This window comes from Trichomycterus rosablanca, chromosome 23, assembly GCF_030014385.1.
Source record: "Trichomycterus rosablanca isolate fTriRos1 chromosome 23, fTriRos1.hap1, whole genome shotgun sequence".
In the NCBI taxonomy this organism is placed as follows: domain Eukaryota; kingdom Metazoa; phylum Chordata; class Actinopteri; order Siluriformes; family Trichomycteridae; genus Trichomycterus; species Trichomycterus rosablanca.
The window spans coordinates 18145434-18159617 of NC_086010.1; the positions used below are offsets into that span (position 1 = coordinate 18145434).

Below are 14184 nucleotides of genomic sequence, written 5' to 3' on the forward strand. Positions count from 1 at the left end.
CAAGCGGGCGAGGGCTTTTTCCAGAAGGTTCCCTATAAATGAACGTCATAGTCGTCGGACAGAAAGAGTCCCAGTGAGGTTCTATTCCCAGCACTCCTTTTCACACCACTTTTCATCGTATGAAGGTCTGTGTAATTGAGTGTGTCTATCCAGCGACCTGTGTTCGGTACCTTTGTGACCCAAAAACACGACAGACAAACAAGAAAAATAAAGAAGCATCAGATCAGATCAATCCAAAAGAACGAACCTGACACAAAAGGTTCCTACAGAGGTTCTATGGATGGTTAACAATAAACAAACAGATTTTATTAAAGATTTTCTGCTGGTGGTATTAAGTCCAGCATGTACCCTAAAGCAGTGATCCCCACCCACCGGACCGTGAGTCATTTATTACCGGGCCGCACATAAAAAATAAATTATTAGACATCGCTACATCAGCAGTTATATTTCCAATACTTTTCGGGTGCTATTGTCCCCAATCACCACTAGGTGGGAGCAGCACTTACGATCAATCCAAAAAGAGAAAGTTTTAAGGAATGCTGTCAAAAACAATTCACTAATTGACAACACAAACTTTGGTGTTCCAGTATTTAGCTCATCTTACATAATAATACAACTACAGGATTATTAACGATGGTCCGACCCTAGGTGAGGAACTTCCGCTCTATATAATATAATATAACATAATATAATATAATATAATATAATACAGAGGTATTCACACCTTAAAATGGTTCCATGTTCTATGTAAAGGTTCCACCACATTGACAAAATTAAAAAACTCTGATTTTTTTTTGTGTAAAAAAGCTGATCATAAAAGAATACGTTTTAAAAAATAAATAATAATAACAATAATAATAATGTTATATTATTTTTATGTAATTATATACATTCCCTTACATTCTGCTATATGAACAGGAGACTAATAGATACTTTGATTTCTGATATTTAGGGTTCCTACAACAACAGTGAGCATATTATCAGAAGTGTCAACGATATATAAATAATAAATAAATAAATACAAGTCAAATAAATAAATAAAAGTCTTAATTATATCTAAAATAAGAATAGCTGTACAGAGAAATGTTAAACAGAGGTGCAGACAAGACAAAGAAAAGTCCAGCAGAGAAAAAATGCGACAACAAATCACCACAAATCAAAATAAAATAAATAGAATAAAACTGTAAAGAGTAAAACTGTTCATGCAAATATAAATAAAAGTTTTAGATTACAGATTATTGACAGCAGGACCGCTGGGAAACCCGAAGCACACAAACACACAGTCACGACTTTACTAATAAAAACAAAGCAGAGAACTACAAGACCGCAGTGACAGTCACAGTAAATAAACAAAACATGAACATTATAAAGATCTGTTAAAGAAAAGATGCACAAATAATCAATAGAGAGTGAATAAAGGTGGAATAATTGAGACCCAGGGCTGTATTGGTACTCACTCAGAGGTAGATGTTGTATTGTTGTCCTCGACGCCGCCACTCACACACTGAATCAGACTGCAGGCGGCTTTGATGGAGGGAGCCGGTTGCAATGCTTTCTGGGAAATGTAGTTTCACACTGATACAAACCTGAGGTGAATCCTGAACCCATTCTTACAAGAAATACTAGTGTTTTATTATTATTATTATTATTATTATTATTATTATTATTATTATAATTAATATTATTATTATTATTATTATTAGAGTCATTTCTACTGCCTATGTGGCACAATGTAGGCTACTATTAAACATTCATATTCAATACAAAATACAATACAAAGAGCATCACAGTCAGATGCACTCACATTCTGCTTATTTTTGAGAAGGTGAAGAAAAAAACTGACCATGTTACTATACTAGACTATCCTTGGACTCAAGGATCAAACCCAAGTCCTCAAGGCTGATATTGGTGTGTGGCACTGACGCCTCATTGCTGACAGAATGTTTGGTATGGGTTTAGTTCCATGCACAAACTTAAAAAGATCCTGATCAGGGTCTGGGTGGTATTAATTTATGGTTAATGGCCACCTCATCCTGATCAGGGTCTGGGTGAAATACACCCTGGTGGGTACTGGTCAGTGGGACCCCTGTACCCTTCCCCATAACTTTGATAAATGTTGATTCATTTTTAAAAATTCTTTTACATGAACATTGTTTGTAACTTTCATTTGCAAAAACAGATCATCAATGTTGAATTTGGTTATGAGCAAAAGTAAAGAGGTCCCATTATACACCCTGTTAATGTAATAATGATATATTTGTTGTGGCATTTAATTAATTGGCTTCATAATAGACAATGTTTATTATTCTTAGTATTGCAAATAAGAAAGAACATTCAAATGGTGATGAAATAGTTCGATATAAATTAAATTATAGTAATAAAGTATTTGGGCAGCTTGGTGGCTCGGTGGGTAGCACTATCACTATACAGCAAGAAGGTCTTGGGTTCGATTTCCAGGTGGAGCAGTCCGTGTGCTTTCTGTGTGGAATTTATATGGGTTTTCTTACGGCTGCTCCAGTTTCCTCCAACAGTCTTAGAAATGTGTGTGTGTGTGTGTGTGTGTGTTTGTGTTTGCCCTATGATGGACTTGCAACATGTCCCTGGTGTTTCCGCCCGGTAAATAGTACCCACCGCGACCCTGACCAGAACAAAGCGGTGGTAAAACAGGCAGTAAATGTGTGAATAGTCTCCAACAATGAAGACTGAAGCTGTCAAAAATGAAACTGCTGTTTGCTTATAGTTACTGTATTATAATATAATAACAAAAATAATATATTATGTTAATTATTCATTAATAATTAATCAAAAATAATGATTAATAATAATTGTCAAAACTGTAAGAAAGAATTTAGAAGTGCGCTGCTTTTATTAAAGTATTTTTTTTTGAAGGTGCAGCTCCGCCACCTAGTGGACTAAAATGGAACTGTTCACATTTTGTTGCTGGTTTTTGATTTAATGCACAAAATAACTAATAAATCAGGTACATGGTTCGATTCTGGTCTCTTCACTCCTTGTGAAGGGTTTAGTATGTTCTTCCCTGTATATGTGCATGTTTTATTTCGAGACCTCGGATGTAAGTAAACAAGTGAGCAGACATTATTGTCCTGTACCGTTGCCACCAGACCCACTGTGACCCTGACTAGAATTTAGCTGTCAGTGGAAAAATATAAATAAAAAATCTAACATCAGTTCATGATTTAATAAAGTAAAAAATGGCAAAACATACGATTTGGCAAATGTTTATTTCATATCTCATAACAGCATCGGCTTTCCAGAAGCCAGAATTGTTTCAACAATTTCCAAAAGGATAAAAAATACAGCATTTAATCATTTATGCATTTCAGTCTGATCAAACCAGAGCTCAGATTTTCTTCAGCAAGGTTCTGACATCTGTTTAAAAAATAAAAAAGCAGAATTTCATGATCAACACCACTAGTCGCAAACGAGAATGAAATCGGATTGAGAGTTCACATTGTTAACAGTGACAAACAGACCGGCATGTCAAACTGTACGGTTTCCTCTTGTAAAAACAAAAGATGTAAATAAATTTAACATTTTTGAATGAAAATACACAACTGGTGCTCATGTGCGCTGCTGTTCCTGTGTGAACTTAAACTATAGATAGATAAGTGTGCACCAAACCTTCATGTGTTACAGGATGAGAATCTCTGCATCAGAGCTTTGTGTGTCATAAATTCATGTCCTCGCTTACAGAACAGTGTATGATTTACTTTAATATAGTGTTTAAAACCTTCAGTAAACCAAAAATGACTGACTTCACCCAAGTATTTTAACCCAAAGTGATGTGAGATGTGTTTGAGTAGTGTTAAGGCCCATAAACAACCAACAGATATGTGAACACACACCGCATTGTGCAATTCAATAACAATACTAAACACCTTCTGTATCGTACCTTCGACAACAATCTGATCTGGAGTGTTTCTGTAGCACCAGATGTAGTATCAGATGCTTCTACAGGCCATCCATCAACGTTATTTCATTATTTTGTGACGTTTTACCTTTCTCTGTACCAAAAATGACCAAAGCTTTAATGCTGACATCACGTTTTTCGTCTTCAGATACTAAGAGTTTAAAACCATTCGATTAAAATCAAACAAATTACTTCAAAATTGCTGCACCATAAGAAGAATAGAACGCAGGACAAGCAACAGATCAAATCTGGCACGTATTAATTATCTTGCTCCACCTTTAAACAGTACAGCTTTAAAAAGTAATGCAGACTGCAGAGTAGATCACAGCTAGATCATTTTTGTACTAACACCTCCCTCCCAGCTGTTGTTTAAATGAAATTAGACCAGTTTAGCACCTCATACTTTATGCCACCACATTGATTCCTGGGAGATGAGTCCTGCTTTGACGTGAAACAGCAATTTCTGCTCTAAAGAACCAGACAGACGTGATTCTACTTCTTTTAAAAGTGTAAAAGGGAGAGAGAACATGACAAAGAGTACAAATGGTGTGACAGAAGCATCTCATGTTGAGCTTCCTGTACCTCAGACTAGCAAAACGTTCATGATTACCTTCACACATGCCCAATACTGGCTAATATAACTGTAATTAATTGAGGAGGGAAGGCGGGTACGTGTGGATATGCTATATTTTCTTCTGCTTAAATCATGTGACCATGCCTGCAAAGCTCTGCCTAACCCGTCGACGAAGACGTGGGGACGGTGCATCAGTGTCGGATCATCTGGTGAACCGATACACCAAGACCGGTACTGTACCGCTGCGTATGTGTTCGGGTGTGGGTGCTATTCTGTCCTATCAGGTTCACGGCGTACGTTTGAGACGGGCTTGGAGAAAGTGCATTCAAGCTGCGTCGTGTGGTTCTCTCAGGACTGAGTGCAACGATTTCATCCATATAAATCTTTTTAAAAAACTAAACACTAGAGCAGACCTCGCTGGCGTGACGAAATGTACAAAATCCCAACGTGGGCTGCATTAAGGCTCTCGATCTCTAAATATATATATATATTTATGTGTATGTAATAATATCTTACAAAACATGTAACACTGATTGCTAATAAAAGAAGCACTGTTAAAAAAAACACAATATTAAAATTAGGATTTGTTATCATTTCTAGATCGAGCGCTGACCAGCGTCCCGGAGTTTATATTGTCTTTATCCTTAGATCATTTTTAAGCCCGACTTGCTGCTGGCGAAGGACCGAAACCGCTGCCGTCCGCTTCCTGGGGTTCATGCCAGGTTTGGGGATGAAGAGTTTGGGTCTGAGGCGTGGCGTCGGATCGTAGTTGAGGTCTGGACGACTGAGAGACACGCAGGTACCCCTGTGCCTCAAACACGTCCTCCTCCTCTCGCCCCGCAATGAGGTCCTCCTTGCTGGAGCTGAACAGGAAATCGTGGCGAGTCTCCAGCTCTGTGATTCCGTTCCCACTTATTTCGTCCTGATCCAGTTGGTGAAGCAGGGTCTGGGTGCGCGGGTCGGTCTGGGTGCGCGGGTCCGTCCGGGGCGCGCTGTCCGAGGGAGGTCTTTCGGGAAGATCGTTGCCCGAGTAAAGTTTCCCCCAAGGAGTCACAGGGGGCGCTGTAGTGAACGAGATCACGTCCTGAGGTCCGGGCGTGACCCAAGTCCGCCACACATCCCGTCCCTCCGCCCCCGCCCCGCTCGCCTCCTCCAGACCTCCGGTTCCGGAGCCCGGCTCCAGGCGCGGTTCGGAGCGGTTCGGTCTCTCCAAATCGTCCAGCAGCGCGAACATACTATCTACATCCTTCGCAAAGTTGGCCCAGTCCTCCAGGCTCGGGCTGTAGTCGTATCTGTGATCGAACAGACTCGCGTTCACGCTGTACAGTCGTGCCAGTCCGTGCCAGTCGGCGTCCTCGGGGAAGTCCAGAAGCCTACGCTCGGCGTAGGTCCCAGCCAGGCTCCGTTCTGAAAGAGAAGGTGATTCGGTCAGTCAGATCTGGACGCCTGAAGGGTGCAGATCAGCTAAAACATGCAGCCATGCAGGGATCCGAAACGTTCGGGCTGCGTCCTGAAGCAAGGAGCGATGCGGAAGCACAACAAACGGGCACAAACGAGATCTTTCCACAAGCTTGATAGTAAATGAGGTTAAAAAGGCAAAGCTAGCAGACCGTCCTGTAAAATCCACCCTGAATTACACTTAACACCCAAATAAATTCATTCATTCTTTTTCCGTGAGCACAGCAGGTCCAGAACCATCCAGAAACACAACTGTAACTATGGGGTACTTAGACGAGCTAAATCAGTGGGACTCCTCCAGTGATCAGAAATGAGAATCAAATCCAAGCCCTCGAGGAACCTTGTGGCTGTGCAGCAACCACCCTACCAGCGGTGTTACTCTACCAGCTTTGCCACCCCCTATCATGATGACAAATGCAAGAAGCAGCTTAATGCACTAGACTGAATCTCAGCTGTGCTATCAACTAGCCGGGCACCAAGACAGACACAACTGGGCGTGTCTGAGGAAGGAAAGGATCGAATCGGTTCTTCATAGGCGTTGTAAGTGCGGCCTCGGCTGGCTGCACAAGGGAGGGTTGGTTCACGGATAGCAATGTGTGACTCCATACGCTATACTGCTCTCTGTGAGACTCCCGTTTCATGCTGGCTGAAGTTCCGGTTCGCCCCAAAGCTGTTCAGTGGGACTGAGGTTTTTATAGAGACTGCTTTGTGCATGCGGGCACACCTGCTTAGATTCAAAAGTTAGAAGAGGCGTCCCGATACTTCCTGAAATGAAGGAAAATCAGCAAAAAGAGAAATAAAAGAATCCAAAGCTGCAAAGATGCAAGAACCGTATGGAGCAAGAACCGTATGGAGCAAGCCCCCCCGCCCCCATCCGAAAAAAGCATGTGAAGCAGTACCGGTATGGCTGGACTATGAGGCGCAAGCAGCGGACCTCGACATCTACGCACTGATGTGTATGAAGCTTTGATTTGTGGTGTAAGTGTGTGAGGTACATGGTGCATGATTTGGAGATCTATGGAAGACGAGTATGGAGAGGGTGTAAGGGTGTATGGCTTGGTCGCTACCGACCTGGCTGGGCGTCTGACAGACATGGACAAATAGTGGGGGAAATCACACAGGGTACAGCGTGTCTCTCCGTACATAGAACCCACCACTGGTCGCTTGTTCTGGCCCGAGAGAGATGCACGACTATCACATTGTACAAGCGGCAAAGTGCAAACAACGGTGAGACTACAATGGGAAGTGAATATAACTAAACTGGGAGAAAATAGGAAAATTCCAAATACAAATGCATGGGCGGGGGTAACTTTACTGTTGTTTTACCTCTTATAGGGGTCAAAGTATTAATTAAAAGGGTCAGACCCCCCCCAATACTCCCCGAAATCCGAACCGTGAGAACAAGCACAAGCTATAGATGGTCATGAATGAACAAAGACATTTAATGATTGTTTATTTTTTAATAAATAATAATGAAATGAACCTCCTGAATGTTAATGCACACACACACACACGCACACACACACACACACACGTTCAGCTTGATGCGTTTCCTAATGGATTAGTGTGAAGCGAGTCGGCCCATGCAGTTATACGGGAACAAGCCACAGAAATCAAAAAGTGGTGGATACCTGTGTGGATCAAAGCTTCCTCCATCTTTACTCCCTGATTAGGAAAATAAGAGCAATCAGGTGTTAATGTGTCAATCACTGACTGAGAAACGTAAAAAAAAAAAAGGTAAAAGATCAAAGAAACAGTTCACGCTGAGGTTCTGCATGCAACGAGCTGAAACCCTGAACAGAGAGAGAGAGGACGTTAACGAACACATTCAGACGAATCACGGGGACGAAATGGGTTCAAATAAATCAACATGAACCCTGTAAAGTACAAAATAATATATATAAATATATATAAAGCAGTAACAGGCAACCTCAGCCAAGTTTATTTCTATAAAAAAACACAGATAATTCTTTAAAAGCTTTAATAAATCATGCAGTAGAAATCCAGCCGACCAAGGAGAACTGCAGACTAGCACGGGTCTGATGTTTCGAGTTGCAACGTGCACGGAGGAACACGATGGACTGAAGTTTTCTTCTACCACACATGCAAACACCTTGACCAGACAGCAGGTGTCACTGTTGGAGGCTGTTGGAGGCTGTGTATTATTATTCAGGCTCGCCCTCCCTGACCAGGCCAAGCGGTACTTTATATTATTATTAATATTTACATTATTACTGTTGTTCTTGTTATTTCATAGTTATTGTTATTGTATTATCATTATTAATGTTATTATAATGTTATTAATAGTAGAATTAGTAGCAACATTAATAATAGTATTATTATCATATAATAATAGTTACTATTATTAACTAACACAATAACAATATAATAATCACTGTTTTTATTAAAGCAATTCTACTTTATGGAACAGAATCTGTATCTATAAATTCATTTTTAATGATTAAAAATACCCAAATTTTCTATTATAAAATATTAAACTATTTAAAGCGCGGTAACACATTTTAAACACAGTCGCTGTGGCGCCCTCTAGTGGAAGCGACCAAAATGACTCATTCATTAGTGTGAAATATATTTTGGGTGGCACAAACTTTTATTAATTCTTAATAAAATAGTCGGAGTGCTTCAGTGTAGAACTAAAACAAATAAATAAATAAAAAGGGTCAAAAAGCTACATAATTAATGCTTTTATAAAAGTAGATCCTTTATAATTAATGCATATTATTAATATTATTAATAGTAGTATCAGTAGTCGTAATATTAATAATAATATTGTTATTGCTGTTATTATCATTATTAGTCTTGTTAATAATATTGTTATAACTAACATTATTACTGTTGTGTTGTTATCATCATGGTCATTGTTATTATAATTATTGTTAACTGTTATTATTATTCACATTTTAAGCTTTCTGCAACAATTTTACTTAATGGAAAATAATGTATATTTATAAAAGCATTTTTTATAAATAAATTTATAATATAAATGCCAAATGTACTGTTTTAAATATATAATATTATATAAAGTGCATTAATACATTTTAAACACAGTCGAATAAGCCGCTTTTGGCGCCCTCTAGTGGAAGCAGCAGAAATGACTCATTCATTCGTGTGAAAATTACTTCTTAATAAAGTATAAAGTGCTTTAGTGCAGAACTAAAACATAAACAAATAAATAAAAAGGGTCAAAGGTAAAGAAAACAAAAACCTACATAATTAATGATTTATAATTGATGCATATTATTATTATTATTGTATCTGGGTTAAGGAGGGATGCTGATGTTCATTTTCTTTGTAGATAAAACGTTTCATTGTGAGATGTGTGTGATGTTTGGACATTGTCACTGCTGCTGCTGATGATGATTCGAGTGTTTAAGAGACTGGTACTGACTACAGAAAGAATTCAACAAAATAAAAATCACATGTGAGGATAGAAAATACTGTAAAGAACGAATTTATTGCTTTTTAATTCCACGTGCTTGAGATCTGGATAAATAATAATAATAAGATCTGAAGGTGTAAAAAAAAAAAAAAAAAGCACAAAACATTTTATTTATAACTTGACCGTCGACGATCATGAGCTCTGTAGATCTGAAAAGAGACAGAAACGTGTCAGGGGTCATGCTGGAGCTCGGCCTCCTGCTGGACTGAGATGGGAATCGTTAAAATAAAGGATAATGAGAACGGGTGGGAGGAAAGTGGGGGGGCGGGTGGTCGAAGGGATGCGACCCTGACCCTCCACACATAGCAGACCGGCACACGTCTTATGGTCGTCATGCAGCATGCAACACACAAGTGATTCAGCGTGAGTCAAACATCCTGGACCATGATGACCGATTCTATCAGAATATTATGGACGTTAAATGCTGATGTATTAGAGAGGGCTGTGTGCAATATTAATGATGCATGATTTGATCTGGTTCTGTAAAACTACATGGATATTTGGGACACATCTTCTAATATTTAAATTTCAGCCACAGAATCAGAATCGACTCAGAATCGACTCAGAATCAGAATCGACTCAGAATCGAATCAGAATCAGAATTGGGCTTTATTAGCCAAATATGGTCACTCAGCAGCATTTGCTAACAGGTGTAATAAATCAATAAAGCACATGATATGCCTTCAACCTTGAAGCAACAGTTTAGGGAAGGCCCTTTCCTGCCAAAAGACGTAATGAAACTCTAGTGTCCTGACCTCAGCCCTTCTGAACAGCACTGGAATGAACCGGAACATCAACATCAGCACGCAGCCGTACAAATGCTGCCATTTTTGACTAAATAGGCACAAATTCCCACAGACAAACATACTCTATGAAGGTCTTGTGGCTGTTTCTCTAGCTGAAGAGATCACACAGAGGTCTGTTTTGGAAATGGGAAATGGAACGTCCAGCAAGCCCACGACCTATACGACTGTATCAAAAAGGAACTGAAGTCCAGGTACATGGTCTAGAATGTTTCAGACTCAGCAGACACGCGGTGCAGGGTAGAAGGGTGGCACGGTACCTGTGTCCGGACTTTTGGAACGTGGGTTGCACTGCTTGTGACCCTGACAGCTTCTCAGCTCCATCAGCTGTAGGTGGAGCTGGTTCAGGACGTCTCGATCCACGGTGTACACGGCATTGGTCAGCTGTAAATACACCACACCATGCTCTTAATGAATACAGTACGGTTACGTTCCGCATCTTACGTTCACAGTCGTGATCTGTGTCACAAATCACAGAGCTGCAGAGTAACTAAAACACCAACGTGACACGACTTCGAGCATATATGAATATTTGGGGGTCGTGTCACCTCATCTGTACAATGAGGGAGGACAAACCTGGGAGAGATTCGGACTCACCTGGTACGGGTCGCTGTTCAGGTCGAAGTACTCCAGGAATCCGGTGGCGAACTCACAGAAGAGGGTGTTGTGGGTTTCGTTTATGGTCCTCAGACACCAGTAGGTGTTGTTATTGGAGCTGGTGCAGGCGCAGAACCCTCCCACTGCACACACACACACACACACACACACAAAACACCATTTCTTAATAATCTACACCTTAATACTCATGCTCAGGTGTCCAGATACTTTTGACCATGTAGTGTAGCTTGTACCTAAACTGACTAACATTATACAGTAATAATTGTGTGTTCTTGCTGTATCGGTTCATGTATTAAGAACGGCAGATCTGGGTGTAATCGGAGGGTGTTTGGTGTGCGTGTGATTCACGTACGGTTCCAGAAGGGAGCGGTCTGCCAGTGGTCATTGTTGTGGGTGAAGCAGGTGAGTCCGGGCAGACTGCAGTCGTCTCCTTTCCTCTGTCGCTTCCTCTCTTTTCTCTCTTTCTTCCTGCGCCGGACATCGTTATACAGCTGAGTCTTGCCGTCCCCCTCGTGCAGCGCGTCTCTGCAGGAAAAAACACCAATGAACCATTAAAGAAATGAAAAATGAAGGTGTGGTCACTGTGGGAGGGATTCTGCTGGCATGGTTTGGGTCCACATGAGCAGGAAGGGTCACTACAAATCAATTCCAGAGACTTTAAAAACCCCTGGGTGCCCAGATGGCACAGTGGGATATTCCGGTGGAGCACCAGCACTGGGATTCTGATCTCTCCGAATCTCAGCTGTGCTACTGGTCAACTGGGTGCCCCCTAGTGGACACAATTGACAGTGCAGGCATGGCAGACAAAATCTGCTGGGTGGAAACAAGACCTGATTAAAAAAGTGGGCGGGGACTTCGAGGCCGTGTAAGGACCCTGGCTGGTATCCCGAGGCGCCTGTATAGAACGTGGAGATCAGAGCATGACTCTCCATGTGCGAGACCAAAGTACGGGCGAGTAAGAAGGGGTCAATGGACCGGGTGAGGCGAATATACCCTCCTCGAATGCAATCAGGGTCCCCAGGAGTGGAAGACTAACTGGCTATGACTAAATTGGGAGAAAAACACAATGCAAATCACGCAGACACGAACTGACAGCTGACAAACTCCAGCGTTAACACATCACACAACGAGCAAAGTTAGACAGACTGGACAAAGCTGGACAGACTCACTTAAACGGGTGGAGACGATCGTTCCTGCTCCTCGTTCTGTCCGGCTGGTTTCTGCCCCCGCTTTCTGGGCTATAGTAGCTGTTTTTAATACAGAAAGAACCGTAAGTTCAAGTCTCTAAACATCTAGCCAAACTGTCCTGTAGGGTCTAAGTGTACAGGTATTCTTTCTCTGCCCCGCTTATATTCTGTATGGAGCACTGTTCTCCTCACAGCATTAGAATCCCAACAACACTGCTGCACCTGCTACACTCCTACCAAAACAACACGCACTAGCGTGCCATTACAATGCTGGTTTCATTACGTTGCTGAGAACGGTCCACCATCCCAATGTCATCCAGTCAGTGGTGGTTCTGTGGGGTCAGTTTCTATTGATCGGGAGAGGGGGAATTGGTGACCATCAAATGTACGGCGCAACAGTCAGTACTTGTATACCGTCAGGGTAGTGGTAGCTCAGCTGTCGGTCAAGATACTGGACTAATAATTAAAAGGTTGCTGGTTTAACCCCCACTAGTGCATGTATGTGTGTAGGGTGGCACAGTCTGGGCTAACAACCAGTCTGGGGACCCACCACAACCCTGACCAGGATAAAGCAGCGATTATGCAAATAAAGCAGACAACGAATGAACGAATGAACGAATAAACAAATGTATCAGAAGGCCAATTTTATGCCCTCACTGCCCCCTTCTTATACGCCCATACTTCAGTAGATCGGTAGGTGAGGTCGGTCTTGCACAGGGAGAGACACAGCCTCGAAGACCCCGCCCACTTTAATTTAGTCCGTTCTTTTCCCACCCAGCAGACTAGTGGACGACAGTCTGCACAGCTGACCGGTAGCAGAGCTGAGATTCGAACACCAGTCCGGCAATGCGTTAACCGTTAACTGGACTGACCTTTTCCTTCCACAGACGCACTCGTCCGGTCTCCGGCTCTTCAGGTGCCCTCTGACCTCTCGCAGCTTCTTCATTTTGTCCTGCAGCATCTCAATCTGTGCAGAAAAGTCAACAGTCAGCTGACGTAAACAAAAACGATGGGCGGGGTCAGGGCAGCGTTAGCCTGGTGGTCAGAAGGTCACCGGTACGAGCCCCGGCACCACTGGGAAACTCCAATGGTTTGCTAGTGGTGCAACCTGAGATGACGAGACGAATCAGAACCACTCACCTCCTGGTCCACGTAACTCTTGTGATCCTTCCAGGCTTTAGATGACTGGTAGATCTCTCTCTCACAGCGCACCGTGTCATTCAGCAGGATGTAGCACCTGTTGGGCGGCAGCGGAGAACATACCAAAGGGTTGGACATGAAAAAGTGTGTGTAATATACGTGTACATTAGGTATATATAATATAGCTTACTTGTGTGTGACTTTGAGGGAGCTGGGGTAGCCCACGGCGTTCGTATCGTCGGCCAGCATCTCCTCAGAGGCGTCGTCTGATTCAGAGTCGAAGTCGGCGTCCGGGTCTGGCTCGGGCTCGTAGTGGCGCTTGCTGATTGGTCGAGGAATGGCGGCGGCCCGGTCGTCATCCTGCAGGTCCACCGCGTAAATCTCGCCCTCGAATTCCACCGAGAGGGAGCGGGTGTGTCTGGTGTGCACGAAACGAGGCCGGTACCCTAGTACAAGACATCAGAAACTGTAATTAATTTTTAATTAATTATTATTATTATCATCATTATTTGTACTATTATCATTATTTGGACTAATATTATTGTTATTATTATTCTTGTTATAATTGTTATTGTTATTATTATTATTATTATTATTATTATTATTATTATTATTTGGACTAATTTTATTATTATTATTTGAACTAATATTATTGTTATTATTATTATTTTTTTTTTTTTAATTATTATTATTGTTATTATTATTTGGACTAATTTTATTATTATTATTATTTGGACTAAAATTATTGTTATTATTATTATTATTATTGTTGTTATAATTGTTATTATTATAATTGTTATTATTATTACTATTATTATTTGGACTAATATTACTATCATTATTATTATTATTGTTATTATTATTATTTGTACTAATATTATTATTATTGTTATTATTATTTTTATTATTATTATTATTTGTACTAATATTATTATTACTATTATTATTATTTGTACTAATATTATTATTATTGTTATTATTATTATTAAGAACTCATTAATGATGTACAGTAT

At 41.0% G+C, this 14184-nt stretch overlaps 1 protein-coding gene across 1 annotated transcript in view; it reads right to left on the reverse strand.

Moving 5' to 3' along the window:
* Nucleotides 1-3236: 3236 nt before the first annotated feature.
* sulf1 (sulfatase 1) overlaps nt 3237-14184 on the reverse strand; it is a 39695-nt gene continuing 28747 nt past the window's right edge. Inside the window, exons 12-19 of the mRNA XM_062985247.1 lie at nt 13362-13617; nt 13172-13268; nt 12904-12998; nt 12014-12091; nt 11197-11369; nt 10824-10966; nt 10487-10610; nt 3237-5912 (exon numbers count right to left, since the gene is read on the reverse strand). Of these exons, the coding sequence (XP_062841317.1) occupies nt 5161-5912; nt 10487-10610; nt 10824-10966; nt 11197-11369; nt 12014-12091; nt 12904-12998; nt 13172-13268; nt 13362-13617 (1718 nt within the window). The 3' untranslated portion in view covers nt 3237-5160. The remainder of the gene's footprint in view (nt 5913-10486; nt 10611-10823; nt 10967-11196; nt 11370-12013; nt 12092-12903; nt 12999-13171; nt 13269-13361; nt 13618-14184) is intronic.